At 45.9% G+C, this 20,745-nt stretch overlaps 1 protein-coding gene across 5 annotated transcripts in view; it reads right to left on the bottom strand.

Annotated features, from left to right (window-relative positions):
* Window positions 1-3,095: 3,095 nt before the first annotated feature.
* LOC138467522 (zinc finger protein 568-like) overlaps window positions 3,096-20,745 on the bottom strand; it is a 779,018-nt gene continuing 761,368 nt past the window's right edge. For all 5 annotated transcript variants that reach the window (XM_069607618.1, XM_069607621.1, XM_069607622.1 and 2 more), the window contains one exon: window positions 3,096-19,319. In XM_069607618.1, the coding sequence (XP_069463719.1) occupies window positions 18,607-19,319 (713 nt within the window). In that variant the 3' untranslated portion in view covers window positions 3,096-18,606. The remainder of the gene's footprint in view (window positions 19,320-20,745) is intronic.

The following is a 20,745-nucleotide window of genomic DNA, read 5'->3' as shown; positions in this document are numbered from 1 at the left end:
TGGGTAAACTGGCCCTAACACTAAACAAACATACAAAGGGAAATATATAGCAATACAATATAATCATTGGTTCTTTAGAGATCATTTGTTTAGGTTCCGACTGAACTGAATACAAATCAAAGAAACCTCATGGTGTAAGACTCTAAAAGACAGTCCTCCCACATGTCGTTTATGTAAAGAAGAGAATTCAATTGAAAATCTGCAACATTTAGTCATGGATTGTACAGCTTTGTCATCTCACAGAGGGTTATTAATGACTGATGTCATAAAAAAGTATGGGCACAGATCAAAGGAATTATGGTGGAAAATGATGCTGTCAGGTGAAAAAATACCAATAACTCTGGCCCTAGTCAAATTATTAATTGTCATTAAGAAAAAACTAGTAGATGCCAGTTTAACTGTATTCTTGTTCCTCTCCTCTTTTTCATGATTTGTTCTATTCTTTTTCACTTTCCTCTCTCCCTTTTTTTCTCTTGCTTGCTGTTCTTTTTAATGTTCTACATTCTTACATCAAAGGATGACCCTGTGATTTAAGGTTGTCAATTGTATAACCATGTAAATCACGTTAAATTAAAAAAAAAAAAAAAATATATATATATATATATATATAAAATAAACAATATCAACACAATATCTGAATGGCCTTCTCCTGTCCTGGGTAAGATCCCTTTCCCAGGATTCAAAGTCAACTGCAAAATGTTCAACCAAAGAAAAGAAAGGTTCTGACCAAGTTGTTGAAAGTTCAAAGTCAAAGCAAAAGTTCAATAAACAAACATTCATTGGTAACAACTCTTTTGTTCCTGAATAATGAAAAGATTCCTGTTAGGAAAGATTTCGTAATTGTAGGTAATTTTCCTTCCATGTGGCAACCCCTACACGTTTTGCTGTTGTTTTACACCTTGTTCTCGACTTTGCCAGAGAAGTGCAGCCTTCTGCGCACTCCTCTGGGCTTTCGCTCCTTTCTCACGGGGAAACTGACATGCCCTTAAGACAGTCAGTACCGGGAAACGCTGTTTTCCGTAGTTTCTTTTATCATGTTGCGGCTTTCTTGAAACATGACACAAGAGGGCACTGTAAGCTAAGTTGCAGCTCTCTTGGGTCTCTAGCCTTCTACAGGCTCTAGATACTCGTTTAGGATTGTAACTGATCGGTGCAAGTGATTCACGGACGGGAATGGTGGCAACGATTGTTTCTTGTGTTTTGAGCTCCTTTTGGCGTTCTAAGCGCGTTTCTCGCGCTTAACCCAAAATGGTGGCCTGGCTCCCAAAATGGCCAGACCACGAGGCTCCTTTGTCCTGTCCGCTGACCGTCTTGCTCCCTTCACCTTCCCCAGGTCGAGCCGACCCGGGGCCTTCCTTATTTGGGCATGTACTTTCCCGCGAAACACGGATGCTTTCGCGGGCTTCTACATGTCTTGTGTGTGCCTCCAGGATGTGGGCTGGGATGTCTGGTCCCAATACACATCCTGGGTGCCAGAGAGTCTAGGGTGGTGTGAATGCCTGGGACCACCGTGGTCCGTGATTGGTCCACGAATGGTGTGAGTATTGATGAGTGGATCTCCCATTGGGTCGCCTCCGTTTTGGCCCGAAGGGAACCGTGGATAAGAGGGGGCTGGAAACACCACTACCATGTCGATCTCCTGAGTTCTCACGAACGAAGGAATACAGGAGCCAAGTATCCTGCAACCAAGAGGCTGAACCGAGGAATCGCTGGTGACCCGCTGAAGGACTGCTCCTTTGCACTGCTGTCGCCTTGTGAACCCTTTTCACCTTTGATCGAACCAGAAGGCCTGTACTGGTACTTCGACGCTTGGAATAGCGGGAACAGCTATTCTCGGCATCTTCACCATCTCCTGCTAGTAAGCCTTCGGAAGCGTCTCTGGGCCATCCAGCTGACTGACCAGCCTACACAGGAGTCTTGCTCTGTAACCGCCACCAGGTTGTGTAGTATTTCGAGTCCTTGTCACTCTCACAAGCTTCGTACACTTGGCGTTCCTAGGTCTGAAGTGAGTAGTGTACATTTGGCTCAGATACACACGGCCGCTCCGTTGCCCTGCTGTGGTAACAAACTGTGGGGGTTTCTTCGTTTGGGACGTCTTTTACTCAACTCTGCTGCTGCAGACTCAACACGACGAAGAGATGTTCCCTGCTCTGCTGAACCTGCCAGCGACTGAAACTGACGCGGAGAAGCCTGGGTCTGCTTGCATCAGGGACCGGTGAGTAGCATAGCTAGGAACTGGTCGCCCTCCTGCAGGAGCCCATAGCTTTTCCCCGCTGTGTCAAAACAGCACCCTTTTCCGTACTCGCGCTCTGCTTCTGCCCACAGTGGAGGCTGCGCTTGAGTCGCGGAACTTGTTCTTCTTCATTTGTGCACTAAACTGAACAGCCCGATTTCCCTCGAAGAGACTCCCCTTTTGCCCGTTGGCACCAGCGTGTGCAGGTACTTTTGAGCATAAGGCTCCACTCTTCGCAGGGCTCGGACTTCCTTTTAGTTAGGTGCCTCTGAAGGCGGACTGGGTCTAAGCATTATTTCGCACTGCCTGTTTTCCTTCCCTTTTAGGTGGACAACACATTTCGTGCATCTAACGCTTGAGACTTGTTGTATTTGTATATATATTGTATTAGTATGGTATGTGTTGGTTTACTAGAGTTGTATTGTGATTTCTCGCTACGGTCATTGTTTTAAAGCCCTTGGAATAAATGTGCATATATTTTTAATATAACACCTGTTTGGAGTAGTTTGTAAGTGTCCTTGCTTTGTGTGCTCATTGCGGGCTTTCAGTCACCCTCACCCCTCTTGAGACCTAGTCTTGACCGCCGTGATCGCTACCTTGATTGGTCTGGCTTGTCCAGAGGTTACCCTGTTCCAAGTAATTAGGTTGGCCTTCTGAACTTCTGCGCCACCAGGACAGAATTCAGAAATCCGTCTTAACAATTCCCTTCCAACTTCCAGAAAGAAATAACACCAATGGTAATCCTGGTTATGATGATAAATACTCCAAATGTCAATAATACACAATTCTTTAACACTTCATCATGTAAAAGCAAAAAGAGACATATCGAGGCTGAGTACTACAAAAGGAAATACATCGAAGATAGGCTTGTAAAGATTCTCAGATCTTTATTCAAATAACTGTACAGTTTTACAAAGAAACAAAGTATCAGATAGCTATCTGGCCCTCAGTACATCACACCGAATACCAGCCCTTTTGCTGTGAGAGGTACTGGACATCTACATATTCACATCTTTTATACAATTCTCAATCGCTATGTACAGCCCCTCTGCAAGTCAATCATTCTCGGACAAGGGCTCGTGCCGAGTTCGCCCCTAGTTAGTCCAACTATATGCATGTGGATTACATCTAGTTTATAAAACAACATATCACAATGGCAACAGTGTAGCTTAGAAATTTGACATTAAGCCTTAGTACATGTTTTATACAATGTAGTTCAATAAGTGCTCACATTCAGTATTTAAACAACATTGTATTCAATATATGCCCACGGATCAGACTTGTTGGCGCGAGTAATCCTTTGATCTTCAGGCCAAACATAGGACATGGTCTTATTACACGACCCAAACATTTAGCCTACAGGCAGTTTAGGCATTAACCTGTGTAAAGGTCAGGACAGCTAAGGTTACGAGCAGGAGAACGCTGTACACCATTTTAGAATACAGAGTGACTTTGAGGTGGAAATCAAATTGGCGAATGTTCCTAAAATGGCGGCTAGGTCGATCTAAGGTCGGGACCTTGCAACACGGATTTCTTTGCAGAGCGACTGGGCTTAGGCCAATATATACAATAAAGAAAGCATAATATGATATCCCGTTTAACAAACCCTCCTTTTGGCCTAAGCCAAGCGCTAAACTAATTATAGTCACTTTACGAGTAACTTCACATCTCAATGTCCATACATCCTGAATCAGTATCGGAAATATCAATTGCCATGAGGTCGGATACTAAGATTTCTTTCAGCACAAATTCATTGGAGATCTTCTCTGGGGCGCATACTTTGTGCCCTAATGCACCCATCACTTGTGCACAACATCCTCCCGCCATCGAACGTATACCAGGAAGACATTGTATACAGCAGCAGAGAAACAACAGAATACCTAAAATAATCAGCAAGACCGAAAGTAACTTCCATCCCCAAGATCGTAGGAGGTCCTAGAACCAAGCGCTAAGTTCCCAGTTTTCCTCAGGAACATGCACTTCTGAACTAAGGACATGCAGATTTTGGATTGCTCTAAAGATTGTTGGGGAGGAATCTGGCATGAAAACGCAGCAAGCGGACCCCACTAATTTACATACCCCACCACGTTCAGCTAGGATGACATCTAATGCCATCCGGTTATGAAGTGCCACTAACCTTATTGGTTTCTGTTCTAAGAGAAGTATAGCAAGCAGTTGTCAAAGGTAAAGAATGAATATACCAACCCAGCCCCTTATCCACGTGTTGTGGTAAATGCGAACAAACCCAACAATTAGACCTATTAAGAATGGTATGTGCCGCGTTCATGATGAGTGATAGAGTGTTGTTGTGGTAACTCTGTCTGTGCCGAGAGTCTCTCGGAGATAAAGTGTGCAGATGGACAAAAGGAATAGGAACAGTGGGTACATTTTCAGTGGGTAACACATTTTCGAGCGGATGTATTTCTTCCAGATACCAAAATCCTAAGGCAATGACTGTTGTAAAACCAATCAACATTATCACTAAGCAAAAATACGTTTTTGGGGCCCACGCATTTGAATGTTCATTTCCGTAGCTGGTCACACAGTCTCTTATCCTTTCCATACGAGTGGGAGCGGTTGCAGGAATTGTTCTTCAAACGGTCTGTAATAACCGTGACCATGTGTCTTGCCCCTAAGAGATAGTGTCTCCAAGTCTTTAGGGCCCCTTTAATTGCCAACAATTCCTTATCAGTGATTGCGTAGTTATTTTCTGGTGCTGAGAATTTGCGGGACTAAAATGCTATGGGATGTAACTGCCCCGTCTCTGGATCCCTTTGTGATAGTACCGCCCCCATGGCTACAATGGAGGCATCCGTCTCCACCACATAAGGCAGGTCAGGTCGAGGATGTCTAAGAACAGGCGCTTAGGTGAATGCTTGTTTCAACTCCTGGAAGGCGTTCTCTGCCTTGGAGAACCAAAAGAATGTTCTGTTCTTTTTAAGGAGGGAAGTGATTGGGTGGACAATCTGTGAAAAGTTTGGGATAAATTGGCTATAAAAATTAGCGAACCCGAGCACACTTTGCACTCCTTTAGTATGTTGGAGATGGCCATTGAAGAATGGCATTCACCTTACATGTGTCCACATGAACTCTTCGTGGGGCAAGCATGAAGCCCAAAAATTCGACTTCTGTGACATGGAAGAAGCATTTTTCCAATTTGGCAAATAGCCGATGCTGACAGAGTTTTTCCAGGACTGCCCTTACATGGTCAACATGCTCTTCCTTAGATTTTGAGTAAATTAGGATATCGTTGATGTAAACGAGGACACAGATGTCCAACAGTTTGTGAATCACATCTTTCATGAAGAACTGGAACGCAGCTGGTGCATTGCATAACCCAAGGGCATTACCTGATACTCAAAAAGCCCATATTTAGTTTGGAAGGCTGTTTTCCACTTGTCGCCCCTTTTAACCCTGACGAGGTGATAGGCTCCTCGTAGATCCAGTTTGATTTGAGCATTCTTCACTTGATCAAGTCATTCGGGAATGAGTGGCAGAGGGTATCTGTTTTTCACAGTGATTTGGTTTAATACTCTATAATCTATGCACGTTCTAAGATCCCCCTCCTTCTTAGGTACGAAGAAGAGAGCCGAGGAGGCAGGCGACTTTGACGGGCGGATGAATCCGTTAGCTAGGTATTGATCTAGGTAAGTCCGTAGATGCTGGTTTTCCTGCTCTGTTAAAGCGTAGATTCGGCTGCAAGGAATCTGTGCTCCAGGAATCTGGTTGATCTGGCAGTCGTAAGGCCTGTGCGGAGGCAGGGTATTTGCCTGTTCTTTTTGGAACACGTCCTGGTAGTCCAGATACTCGGGAGGTACGGTAGGAGAGAGCCCCAGGATGGGTTTAACTTTGACATTTGGACTCTTTACACTCTTGTGGTAGCAACTCTTGGTGCATTCTGGAGGAAAGGTCAGCACTCTGGTTCGCCAGCCAATCCTGGGGTTGTGAGTTTCTAGCCATGGCATTCCTAAGATCATTTGGAACTGAGGTGCCCCAATAAGATCAAAGGAAATGTCTTCCCGATGACCGTCCTGACACATCAGCGTAATTTTTATCGATATGTTGCGTTACTGTGCCGGATGACAACTGATAGCCATCCAGTGCAGTGACGTTTTCCGATTGTTGTTTCCGCTGGAGAGGAAGGCCAATTTGTGCAGCCAGATTTTGATCGATATAGTTTCCAACAGATCCACTATCAATATACGCTTCCAAGGCATGAACTCTTGATGGTTGCTGGTGATGAACTACAAGGACTGGAATGACCAGGTGTCAGGTCTGGACAACTTTCTTCTTTTCGCTCGACAAGTGGACCCCTACGCTTGTCGGGCATTGGAGTTTTCCGGGGTCTGATCCTTTTCGTCCATGCCGTTATCCGTTGCACCTACTATTCTCTTGGGAGGTTTTATTGGGCAATCCCTAAGAAAATGTCCTGTCTTGCCGCAATACAAAGTTGTTGCCTCCTTCTTTCCCTCTCAGCTTTGGATATAGGGGCCCGTAATCCCCCAATCTGCATAGGTTCGGTTGGTTCATGAGTTTTAGTTTCATTGTCTCTGGGTTGCATATAAACCGACCTCCCTTCAGATCTTGTGGGGTCCATTTTCCGGTCTTGTAGCCTATGGTCCAGTTGTACAGTCAGATTAATGTATTCTGCACAACACTCCGGAGGGTTGACCACTTGGGCTAGTATGCCCTTTAATTCCCCACGTAACCCTCAATAGAACAAAGTGGTTCTCTTTTCTTAGGGCCAATTGGTTTGTGCAATGAGGCAATTAAAGTTGGAGATATATGTCAGCAGATCGTGGCTCCCCTGTCTAAGAGATAACAATTAGTTGTCTAGGGCTTGCCCTTGGGTGTGCCTAGCAAACAACGTTTCCAATTCCTGTTGAAATGCACTGTAATTGTGAAGTACTGGATCATCTTGGTTAACTAATGGTATGGACCAATCTGCTGCGTTGCCTCCCAGATATGAAAATACAAAGGCAACTCTGGCACTGTCATTAGGTAAGGCCCCAGGGCGGCACAGGAAATGGAGACGACGCTGGATCATGAACATAGCATATTTGTTGGGATCGCCGGTAAAACGTTTTGGGCGGGGCCAAAGGCACAGCCCCTGGGAGGACCACTTGGACTGGTGGTGATGGCTGCGGCGAAGTGGTTGGTGCGCCCCCGGGTAAAGGAACTTGCCCAGCATGAGTTTGAAGCATCTGTCTTGCCAGATCATTATTTCGTTCTCGAGCGACAATAAGATCCTTTCTTAGGGCATTAGTCTCTTGTCTGGAGGCATGCACTTCAGCCCGCAGTTCCCCCAACAATTGGGCCAACTGGTCAGGCTCAGAGGTTTCCATAACGCCCAGGCAGAGATTCGGAGGGGCTTTGCGTTCTGTTATGCTCACCTGGTCTCTGCGGGGACATTGGGGCACAGTTGGAGGCCTCCCTGGATTTGGCTTCCCTGGATCTTGCTTTATCCCCAGCTGCAGCGATTTGGTCTGGTCAGGTTGCTAGCAATGCCCTTGGGGAAAGGTAAGAGGCAGTGAGATTGCTGTGACTGAATTGATCCCCCTTGAGCCCCTCGTGCCAGAATGAGATGCGCAATCGTTTTCCCAATGGCACTCAGCTTTTATTTTGCAAAGATGAGCTCTACGTCCTGCTTCTCTTCAGCAGGGGCGCTATAGACAGACCCAGTTGCTTCACTGGTCTGTATGCTGGATGGTCCAGACCGGCTGCGACCAATCCTTGTGGGAGGTAAGTGTTGATAACAATGATTATTGTCCATATGCTTCTGTAAAGTCTTTCCCGATTATTATTGTCTGTATTCTTAATAATGTCGTTCTTTCCCCCAATAGGTGTTGAAGATGGCTCCGCTGAGTCGCGTTGCTGACAGTGTACCTACGCAGTGTCAGAGAGGAATGGAGCAGACCCCACTAGAAGGTAAGCAGGGTTTCTAAATGAAATGCTAGGTTTAGGTGTTGCGCAGCCAAGCGTGAAATGTTTAATGCGGTTTCTAACCTTGTGCTGTCTTTATTTCTTGCAGGGATGGCCTGGTGTCGGAAGATGGAGAACGGCTATCCGGGAAGCTGTTCGCAGCTGTGAGATGGAAGAACCGCGTGGATGCCTGACAAGAAGAAGAAGACTTCTGCGTGAATGAAGACTCCGTAAGGTGAGGAAGAGGCGCCCAACAGAAGATGGATTTGAGGAGACAGGTAAGGTGCGCAACAAAGATAGTGACATGAAGCTCGTAGTACTTCAAGCGGTGGTATGGCTGGTTTCAGGTAAGGTGCGCACTGCAGATGCCGGATCGAGATGGGATGCGCTCCGGGCAATGGTATAACTGGATCCAGGTAAGGTGCGCGTTGAAGATGTACAGCTGGAATCAGGTAGGTGCGTGCCAAAGATGTGAAGCTGGAATCAGAAGATGCAGAGCTGGAGACAGGTAAGAGCTTCAGATGGTGGTAAGCGTTACGCTGCATTCAACAGATTAACATGAAGCCTCCACATGTGGGTGGAGCCGGCTTAAATAGTCTGGCCCTAGCCACTCCCCTTTAGTTGCACCTTGTGGCCCCACCTCGCCACTCCCATAGATGATTGAACGTGCCTTCCAATGCTTTCTAATGGCCACGCCCAGCCTGGATACAAGTGCCTTGGACCCCCAGTATGCAGAGCACCCTTTCTTATGAGCCTGGCACCAAAGGCGCCAAGACAGGGTCCATTTGGACCCTTTGGAAGGAGGAAATAAGGGCCCTTGGTTAGTGGCCATGACACCTTCAAGTAGATTTTAAGGTTTAAAGTCGAGTAATGAATTATATTCCCATGCAATGATAAAAAGGTGAGATTCTGACTTCCTTTGGGAATTATAATTAGGTACACGCAACCTCTTTTCAAATAGTTTTCACTCTCTGTATCTTGCAACTTATATATGGACAATGTTCAGTATTCGGCAATGGTTTAGTAAGCGCTCCCTTGTATAATTAGAGACACGCAACCACTCTGTTACACGGCAACAGTCTTCAGATACATCAACAATAGTTTTCAAGTACTTTTGCTTCTCACACAAAGTGATCTTCAACGTTATGCGGGAGTGTTACAATTGCATAGTTTGTATGACTTCTGATATAACAAACATCTTTTACTCGCATTTCACAATTAGCGACTCTGTCAGGAGCTGGCTACAGTTACCAGCAAGGTTTGTGCAGTGTATCTGAATGCTGTGCTTCACTCACCGGCTTCAATGACACTGATTTTGCTGGTTGCACTGCTTTGCCGACTTCCTCTGTTTATACTACTTCTGGCTCGCTGGGGAGCCACACCCCTCTCCAGCACGGGTGTCTCTGGTCCGGCCAATTGATTTGGGAGTTGCCCTTTATCCCCGAGACCCATGGCTTGCCTTCTGCTTCTGGCAACAAGGCTCACATGGGAAAGCTCAGCCTCCAGCACACCTTCTGTTGTGCAGCCTCTGCACTTAAGAGTTTGGGAGAACAGGACTCTCTCAGAGCTTGCATGTGAAATCTGCTGTCTCTATGCTCCGGTGTACTTTCTATACTTCCACTTTCTTGTGATTTGCTAGCCTTGTGCTTCTCCTCTACTACTGCTGCTACAACCAGTCTTCCAGCTCCCGCTCCTTCTACTCCTCCTTTCCTGCTGCAGCCTTTTATGCCTCATAGGTTACATGATTGTCTTCAGGTATGGGCAATTAGTCTTAATTGCCTGACTACTGCAATGGTTACCAGGCTTAATTCCCTGCTACATCTGCATGCCACTTCAACCCTCTTCCTCATCTCAGTACCTCTAGGATTCTGGGACTTGTAGTTTCTTCCAATGAAGTTAGGGTTTCCAACTTCTACATGATTTGTAAGGGTAGATTTTGTTCCCTTAAGTTTTTTAACAGAGGGAGAGGAAGATGGTTTAGTGAAGACCACATTTCCATAATCCTTTACATTGTACCCTTAGGTTTGAGAAAGGTGTTTAGTCTAGGATACCAAAAAGGATCTTTCTTTCGGTATAGTTTGTTCTGAATTTATAACCTTAGATCTTATATGAGGTTGAGACATTCATTAAAATGACAATACGCCACACCCTCTTTGGGTACAGTGATACAAATCTTCCTGTCAGAGGAAAAATACTGTGACTCATCCCACAGAACCTCCTCACCACGCTGGGCCTGGTCTCCTTCCAGGTGGTCCTCTCGCAGTACACCACCCCCAGGGTTGGGATCAGGAAGTGCCTGCCTTCCCCTGGCCACCTGGGAGGAGACTTTATTTAAAATAGTTTTTATTATTTTCTGAAAACAACATATCATACAGACTTCCATATATAATTACAGGATCATATAACAGAGTGTGTCTGCTTAGCCAACCCCCCAACTCCATTCCCCCACACCCCAGCCTATTTCTCCCATCTTAATCTTCTCTGCATCGACTACCACATATGCGCACTGACTTCATCTTCCAATCATGGCAAGGTTTCTACTGCCCCTTGCATTTCGGGGTGCCTGAAGGCCAACAGTTCTGCTTCCATGACTAAGCCCACATTTCATTCCCTTTGTCCTCCGCGGGCTCTCTCTTGCCACATTGTGGTTTCCACCAGTGACCATTTCTGTAGGTCGCTCCACCACCTGCTTATGTCGAGACCTTTGGGTGCTTTCCAGCTCATTGTTATCTGGCGCTTCGCTAGGATCTATACTAAGTGTTTCAGCTAATTCAGTTGTCTTGCTCGCTTTGGGCGTGCAAAAACACTTAGCATTAAAGCCTTGGGGGATCCTGTGTCCAAAGTTAGACCTGCCTTGGCTAGGGCCTGTGCTAGATCATCCCAATATGGGCGTATTTTACCACGTGCCCAGAACATATGTACCAGGCCGGCATTAATTAATCCACATTTAGGGCAAGATTGTACAGAGACATTGCTAAATTTGGCTTTTCTACCCAGGGTTAGGTACATCCTATGTATTATGTACAATTGGATTAGCTGAAGTCTCGCATTCCTGGACACTTTCTTATGATAAGCCAATGCTCTGCTCCATTCTGCATGTCAACTTCTCTTGCAGGTCTGCCTCCCATCTATGCCTGCTCTGCTCCTGCATGTCCCCCTTCTGGGCTATTAATAGCTCATATATTCTCGACATCGCGTGCACCCCTTCTGAAATATCAAAAAAGGTTTTTATCACTTCATCTTCTTGCAGCACCCGTTCCGTTCCTGGCCATTTTTATTTGAGCATAGTGAGGAGTGAGGCATGTGGCATGTGAGCGCTCCAAAGTCCATAGACTTGTCCACCCGTACTAAATCGCCCACCGTTACAACTCACATGGGCCCCCAGTACCTCACATTTAACCTGAGTTGGCTCACTTCCCCTCTTAATGTCACTGGTGGAATCTGGGGGAGTAGGGTATATCTTCCTCTAGAAAGTGCAAGGCCCTCTGCCATACCTTCTTACTGAATGTCAACAACAGAGAATTTCTAATCCCTCTGCACCTCAGTCCATATAATTTCCTTCAGACAAAATGGGGTACATGCTGACTGCAGCAGCCTCGTTTCTTGGGTCTGCTCATCAGACAACCAACTCGTAATGTATTGCAGCTGGCACGCCAACCAATATGCCTCATAATTGGGTACTTTAATATTGGGTACTTTAATACCTTCCTGATCAAACTATCTCTGCAATTCTGACAGTGCCACCATGCATCTTGTGCTATGCCATAGGAAACTACAGCATATTCTGTCGAGTGTCTTGAAGAAACCTTTAGGTATATTGTACGGGATGTTAGTAAATAAATGCAGTATCCGAGAGAGTACCACCATCTTTAACAATGCTGCCCTGCCCATCACTGAGAGTGGTAGTTTGGCACAGAAGATCATAGACTTCGCTATATTTTCGACCGCTTTCATCGTGTTTTGTGTGTATTCTATTTTAGCATCATGAACGATGTCTACTCCCAAATATTGGAATGAATTCACCTACCACTTGATCGGTAGTACTGGTAACGTGTTCAGAGATTTCCTTCTATACCCAGTGCTAAGGGGAACAGACAAGATTTCTGAGCATTAATCGTGATACCGGATACATCCGCATATCTCTCGAGCACATCCAAGTTATACTGCCAGTTGGTTTCAGGGTACTGCAAGTATAATAACATGTCGGCGGCGTATAGAGAAAGGAAAACATTCTCAGTGCCCCTCACTGTTATACCTGCTTCCCGATATTCTTTTCATCAATAAACTGCTAATGGCTCCATGGCCAGAATGAATAACATGGGTGACCATGGGCAACCCTACCTCGTGCCTTTCTCCAACAGGCAATGGTCCGAGATGTGGGTTCCTGTCTTGACCCTTGCTATTGGGCTGTTGTGCAGCAGCCGCGCCCACTTTATGTATGTGTGCCCCATGCCAAACTTTTGTAGGACCACAAACAGACATGGCCATTTGACTCAGTCAAATGCCTTGACCACATTTAACAAGGCCACTGCATACTGGCCTGAACTGTTTTGGGTGCGATCAATGATATGGTGCAATCTCTTTAAATTGCTTGCGATATATCCTGACTGGTCTGGGTGTATTAGCTTAGATATTGCCGGCTTGAGTCTGTTGGCTATTAAAGCCGTTAATATTTTCCCATCTTGGTTAAGCAAGGAAAGGGGTCGATAAGATCTGCATACTGCCGCTGGCTTATTAGGTTTCAGTAGCGAAACGATAACTGACTTTCGTAACGACATTGGTAACTTGCCCATTTCCAGTGCTTCATTCAACATGGCCAACAATGGGGGGCACCACCTCTGTTATGTATTCTTTGTAGAATTCACTGGGTAATCCGTCCATCCAATGGGCCTTGCCTGTCGGCAGCCCTCTAATGGTAATTTCCAGTTCCTCTTTGGTTGTGGGGGCTTCTAAATGGCGTGCCAGGTACAACAGCATGTACTTGAGGTTCGCCTCTCGCAGCCTCCTCTTTACCAATGTAAACTGCATCCTCTGTTTTTGCACTTGCTGGGTGTAGTCTGGGTATGCAGTAATAGCGGCTGAAGCGCACTGTATCGTGCCACCCCTACGGAAGTGTTTGAGAATCCTTTATCTATCTTTGTGATTGAGAATCTGTGCTAATATGGGTCTTGGCGGAGCTCCCAGTGATGGTTACCTCGACAGGGATCTATGTGCCCTTTCTACAGTGAAGCCCTGGGTGAGGGTACCTTGGCCGGCTTCCTGTAAAACAGCATAGTATCGATGAAGTTGGTGGGGTTCGAGCCCTCCTCTTCTTCTGGGAGTCCAAAAATTCTGAGATTGTTACGTCTGGCTCTACCCTCTGCATCTTCCACTCTGCCTGCAGGTTCCTCACTTGCTGCTGCAGTGTTGACATGTGTTGCAAGGTGTTCTCCAGGCTAGCAGAGTGCACTGCGACTTCCTTTTCTAGGGTGCCAGTACGTACATCCTGCCTCAGGAGGTTGACATCCAGGCTGATGGCATCCATTTTGGACTCCACTGCTACTTTCAGGGCTGCAATGGCATCCAGAACCTGCTGGTCTCCTCTCATTTGGGACGGTTCTCCTTGTGCAGCTCGGGAACTCGGTATGGTGTTTCCTGTCCCACTTGTAGGTTTAGTAAAATTGTCTAAAGTAGGTTGCTTCGACTTGTTCTTCTGCGCCTTGAACGCCATGCTTGTTTCATCCATTGCTGGCTCTACTGTCACAATTTCTTTATTCCACCTTTGTTATTAGCCGTTCCGCTGGTCAATTCTTATCTTAGGGTGAGGCAGCCTCAAACCACACATGCTGTAATGTTATTGTCCCTGATGTATACCACATAATTTGCCCCTGGTCGGTGCACTCTGTACAGATCCACAACTGGTGTAGTAGTTCCCTGCTCCAAGGTGGGTTGTCGCTCAGGTGCGTGTCACCACCTAGGCGGTATCCGTTGTAATTGATATCACCCTGTCTGTGGATCTTACGCCCTGTGGGCCCCCTGTTGCACTTCTGGCCAATTCACTTTGCTGCACACTCCTACTGTCTCATTATAGTGTCCTGCATGCCACTGCTACGTAGCAAGCACTATGCTACTTGCTCTTGTTCCCAGCGGCCTTGATACGTGGTCCAGTGTTTGCCTCTGCTGGTCCTCACCTTCGGTTCTTGTCAGCGGGGATGTGGATTGCAGCGCTTCCAGCAGCTTATCCTACGAGGACCCTTTGGTACTCTTGCTGACAGGGGTATTGTAACGGCTCCAGCCCTCAACCCGTCCAACTCAGTTGGCGTCCTCTCTCTATAAACCATTTCAATGTGCCTGGTCAGCAGCGGGAAGGAAGCCGGGGGAGGCACCAGGTGTCACCCTTTCCACTATGTGCACCTTAAGACACTCACAGTCTTTCAATCCACAGCCTCCCTCTAAGACTGTACTTCCTTATAAGTTCCTCATGGGCACCCTTCGCAGTCCCACCACATGTATCACTCCCACTTGTGTTTGCTGCTCCTGAATCATGCCAGTCTAGAGTGGACTGCAATGGCCCATCGTACGCAACAGCAGATGAATGCCAATTTACTGCAGTTGTACTTTTTGCCAGCAGGGGGCCTGCTTAAGGCCATGTGTACCAATGGCCTCCTAGACAGCCCTCCTTGCCCACTTCCTTTTTCAGTGGATAAATGTACTTTCACATGCAGTCCTTAGACCGCAATTCTGGGCCTGCTTCACTCTTGTGCCTTGGTTGTTCCCCCCGTGGTCCTACCAGCACCCTGTGCATGTTAGCAGCCGAGTGCCTGGTTGATCACTCCTTGCTTCTTAGGCTTGGGCCCGCTTCTGTCCATGCGCAATGATGGTTCCCTCTATGGTCCAGCCCATATGCTGTTTTGTGTCTGCCAATGGGTTTACTTTCTGTATTGACCCTGGTCACAAGCCGGGGCCTGCTTTCAACTTCATGCGCTAATGGTTCCCTCGGTTGTCCACCACTCGTCTGTACGCATCAGCGGCTAGGCTTTTCCGTGAACATATTTCACTTCCAGCGAACCAGGGTCGCCTCTGTGTACGCATATCAACGGATCCCTCCTCGGTCTGCCTCTGTATTGCTCAGGATCTAAGTCCAGTGGTAGGGTCCGGGGGTTTCGTACACCACATATTTCTTCCCATGTATTAGCCCTGCCCCTCCGCTACGTTCCTCTGCCGTACAGCTCTTCCTCCAGGCTAACACCAACTCGCTGCTGTCACGGCGCTCCTCCGGATGTCTGGTCACCCCACTCTAGTCTTCTTTGTCTGCCATTGATGTTGCGTTACTCTGCTTTTTTAGAGCCTGTGCCGTCCCCTGCTAGCCACTCAACTCAGAGCTGCTCATCTCATGGTAGATTCACAGTGGGACCAACAAGCTCCTCATATATTGGCTCGCTGCTCCCCCATTGTCCTCATGGCTCATTCACCTCATACACCGGCTCCACCCTAGTATCCGCCATCTTGTGTTCATCACTGTGGGCCGGCTGCCAGTTCTTCAAGCCAATGCACAGGTCTCTGCAACCTCTCGTTTTCATTCCCAGCTGTTCCAGCCCATTTCAGACGGCCAATATTGTATTGGCTAGGAGCTTCCCATGATAATGCCACTATTACTGGCCAGGATCTTTAAGGATCAGCAGGAGCCATCAGAGAAATGCTCTTACAGCAGGGCTGCAAGTTACACCCTCTCACCTGGGAGGAGACTTTAGGCAGGTTTCAGTGAGGGATCCGTAGGATTCTTCACATTAGATAGTAAAGGAAAAAACATTTACGTCTTTACTTCTATTTTAAGTAAGATCTTAGACAGTAGGGAAAAATACTCACATGGAGCTTGTGACGCCTGGGTTCGGGAGGAGTTGCTTTTCAAGATGAGAGAGAGAGGGCTGGCCACAGGGCACACTTGAATCTTAATAAATAAAACAAATAAACCTTGAATCGGCATTGGAGTATTCTTTGAGCCATCTTTGACATTCCCTTAGGTCTCTCTGCCACACCCCACACACACGTTATAAAAACCTACTTCGCTATCATCTTCTACTGTCCATTCTATCCCTATGTAGTTACAACCGTTTGTTTATTCTAAACATCTAATGCACCACCTGGCCCCTTTTCTCTGTCTCCACCCTCTGCTTCTTTCACCACCCTCCAGTCTTCTCCAAATATCAGGATCATGCTCCTACAACCAATATTGAGCAACTCAGACAGGGTGCTTTAACATTGTGTTTCTTACTGCCCCTGGGTGGATCTTCCAGTGACGCTCTGCACCGGGGGCTTGTAACTGGGTGAAGGCGGGGATTGGTTGTAATTTCTGAGTGCACCTGAGGCTTCTTTGGGCTCAAGGGGCTGGCATAACCTATAAATTGGTTGGTCTGCATCTTGTTTTTCTTTTTTAATATGGGTCCCCTAAACCTCCCTGGTGTTGCCTGTGCTGTTCTCTTCAGTTTTCTCGGCATTCATTTTAGAGGCTCACAATAAAATTAGTAAACTTTCAAAGCAGTTTGTTTTATTAAGCAAGTGAGGCAATAGAAACATTGCTTTCATGGTGTGAACAACTCTTTCTTTTTCACAAAGCTTGCAAAGTCATGAACTGGCAAAATTGTTTCAACAGAGTTCATTTTATGATATAAGTCCAGCAGGTGAAGCTGCAACAGCATTCAAACACTTGCAATCATTTTGGAGGGCAGAGAAACAATTTCCTCTAAAGGGAAAGCTTTGCTTCTCTGTGTTCAATGTTTGGTTCTGCACACAAAGCGCTTCAGGCTATTTCAGATGGGGGATTGATGTACTGGTATGGACACGGTCAAGGCTTTGAAGGCTGGCAAGCCTGCCCAACTAGGTTAATGGATGTAGGAAGTCTAGCACTCCATGTCCATCCTGTGGGGTGGCACTGTGACTTTTCCATGCCATGTCTATGGGGCCAAGGTGGGTTGACCAGCAGATACCCCCCATACCACCACTGGGACTAACATCCACTGGCTCGACCACCACTTTGCTGGTCACCAGAACCAGACAGGAGACTACATCAAAATAGCCACATCTTAAAAGTAAGATGATGCAAGGTCAAATCTGGTTGGCAACAGTCAGCTGAAAAGTAATGATCCATTGTAATATAAACTAAAGCAATACAAGGTGGCCGAAAATAGAACATATGCAAAATAAAATTTTTACCCATACTTTTCTTCAGCAGCTGCTTACTACTCCCATCTCACTGGAGTAACTTTCACACTTTCAGCCTTTTTTTCCTGTGATCGCCAATATGATGTACATATCTAATTGCATGAAACAGGCATGCTCCAACGCTCTACATTTTTAACACAACTGACATAACATGTTCTAGGAATTCTTTAAATGTATACTATTACATTTTGTGCCATATGTTTTTAAAAAGTGAATCACTCAGAGAAATGCTGGTAATAGAAAATACAAATAAAGCAAGAAAACTGAAAGTGGTCCCTTCTTTACCAAAGCCAACTGAGTATTTCTAAGGATTATAAAGATCATGGTGCCTTTGTTCTATTATAATTGTCATCTGAAGATGGTCACAGAGTTGGACTATCATTTTGCACAGGCATGCAATGGCAGGGATTGGTTTAATTATTGGTTGAAGCTCAGCTGGTATATATGCATGAAAATGATCCCTCAAAATAACTGCACAAGTTCATATCAATACTATAGAGAACAGAAAGTATTCATTTCTATGTCACACAAGAAAAAGAGAGCAAAGGCAAATAGTTTAAGTCTTAGAATCTTCATGCATATGATAATTCGTCTTTGCCCCCTCCTGAAAGAAATGTTCATTGTGAAGAGACACTGCTCTGCGTGTTGGCCGTTCTGATATGGATTTGTTTGTAGTATGCATACTAAGAGAGGATCAAACCTTATGCTCGAGCCGAGGGAATCATAGGATAATGACATACTTCTGTGCTTTTGTTGTTGCTAAAAATGTCCAACCTTGAGTACACTTTTCAGGGCTATCTTTGTTTTACATTTTTTGGGTAAATTCACAGCCGCTCAGATAATATTACATATATGCATATTTAATTAGTGATAAGAGTCTAAAAGCATAATTAATGTTTGCATACATTCTGCGACAAACCTTATTTTTTAAATCAGGATGGGTTTGGCTATGGATAGGGACTCAAACTGACAGCAAGTGTGTTTTGTCCCTGTACTGGGCCAAAGGAGAATTATTTCTGGAAAACAGTGTTAGATATACACATTTGGAGAGTTTATTTGAAAGCCCTGTTTGAAATGAGGCGATTGCCCCTGTTTCAGTGGCTTTCATTTGACTGTGTCAAAACATCACATTTTTCAGAAACATTTACCCGGTCATGTTCTAAATACTCATATTGATCATTAACTCTTACAACAGAAATTCTTTAAACCAATGTGGACATTTTTTAATCAGCTTATATTAAGATATCTCATTATCATAACACCAACATTTCCTCACGCATGTGCATTCGCTGATGTTTGATAAGGTGTGGCAGCTGCCTGAAACTCTTCCCGCACAGACTACATGTGTACGGTTTCTCACCAGTATGTATTCTTTGGTGCCGGATTAAATTTGCCATCACGCTGAAACACCTCCCACATTCCCCACATGCATGAGGTTTCTCTCCAGTGTGTACTCGCTGGTGTAACCTCAGCGCTTGGGAGTGTTTGCAAATCTTGCCACATTCTTTACATATGTGGGATGCCTTTTCAGTTTGTTTCCTCTTACATTTGTTCAGGTTGGAGGACTGGGAGAAACTCTTCTCACATTCACTGCATATAGTGTGATGTTGGGTGTTCACATTTGAAGGTTGTCTAAAATAATTTCCACATTGACTACAAATATACAGTTTCAAGCAAGTCTGTGTTTTCTTAAGTTGGATTACATCTGCCAATCCCAAGTTTCTTTTTAGATAGTCAGTATGCACTGTTCTATGACCAGCCTGGGCTTCCTGATGTTCCACAATGTTTGGCCTCTGAGTAAAGTTGCTGTCATCAGTATATGTATACTCTTTTTCTACATGCTGACTTCTGTTCTCTTTAATTTGATCTAATTTGGGACTGCATCTCTTGAATTCGTTTTCCAGGCATGTGCTCTCCCAGCTGCTTGCATGCTTTTGATTTGTACACATAATAGATGCATCAACACCTAAAGCATGGAAATAGATGAGAATCATGTTAACATGAATGCAATAGGTACTTAAATTCGACATTAATTCTGTACTAGAACCTTACAAAAGGCAGTTTAACATCAAGAGTGCAAACAGAAGAACATTGTAATTTCCATAGTAAAATTAGTACTCCAAGTCCAAAGGATTACTGTTCTTAACTACTGGAACACACACCCGAGTTAAATCAGCAAAGCCTTCTTGACCTGCATTAGCAAAATGATGACAAGGGACCAAGACCATGTGAACTTCACCCACAGTCTGACAACTCTGCCCTGTTATCAATGCATTGTAGCTGTTAAAATACCTGGTCAGGTAGTCCTAGATCTAAACAGCCCGCAAAAAGCCCCAAAAGATGGTGGGTGTTGATGTTTAGATTACTTACCCAATGTTGTTAATACTCATTACTCTGGCTAAAAAGACAATCAAATTTACTTTATACTCAGTGTGACGAATCGTTGGATGTCTTCCCTACTCCCCTAGGGGGAGCCCCTTCCCATGAAACCAGGGAGCTGAGGCCACTACCTGATAGTCCCCCTGGGAGTGGTACTCAGCGGGAGGATCTCATGGGAAGGGACCACAGCCCCCTTTGGGGGCAGGGAAGACTATACAGGGAGAATGTGGTACACTCCTCTCCAGTCCCCATCACCTAACCCTCCTTTACACCTTGCCATCCTGAATTCTGAATGGCCAAGTCCAATACAAAATAGAAGAGGGAACACCAGACGGAGAGAGAGGCCCGCCCTGGAGGAACTGCAAGTGCAGACGCCAACCGGAGTGTAGAAGCAACAGGCTTGGTAGGTGAAACCCAGAAGGACACGCAGAGGGGTTCCAATTTGGCCAGCGAGGAAGGACCAACCGGCAAGCGAGGAATTCCTATATCCAGGTGAAAGCAGCGGTGGAAACGTGCTGCCAAGGGAAGCAACACAGCCCCAGAGGAGCCGCACACTGCAGAGCCACAGCAGCTCCCAGAGAGCCATAAGAAGTCGCAGAAAACATGGAGAAGCATGCGGGAAAGCCCAAGACCAACCAGAGAGGACTGGCAAACACCCTAGAGGTATCTGGGTGACCGAGACGGTGGGTGGTGGTGTGAAGTGGAGAGAAGCATGGGTCTGGGACCCGAACCCAATTGAGAAGAGTATCACAAGTCCTCTTCTTCATGCAGTACGTAGCAGAGGTGTGAGCCAGGACTGCCAGAGCAATCAGAGAGAGAAGCACAGGTCTGGGACCTGCACCCAATTGAGAAGAGCACCACAAGCCCTCTTCTTTGGCGCAGTACCTGGCAGTATAGTGAACCAGGTCTGTCAAAGAAAAAAATTGCAGAATTCTAGGAGTTTGGGTCCCAAACTTACAGGCCAGTAAAGGAAGGAGAAAGGAAAGCCAGGGCAAGGGAGTCACTTCCCCTGG

This window comes from Ambystoma mexicanum, chromosome 4q (assembly GCF_040938575.1).
Source record: "Ambystoma mexicanum isolate Mex_15411 chromosome 4q, UKY_AmexF1_1, whole genome shotgun sequence".
Lineage (NCBI taxonomy): Eukaryota > Metazoa > Chordata > Amphibia > Caudata > Ambystomatidae > Ambystoma > Ambystoma mexicanum.
The sequence above is the reverse complement of the archived record's forward strand: the minus strand, read 5'-3'. Positions and strand labels throughout refer to the sequence as shown.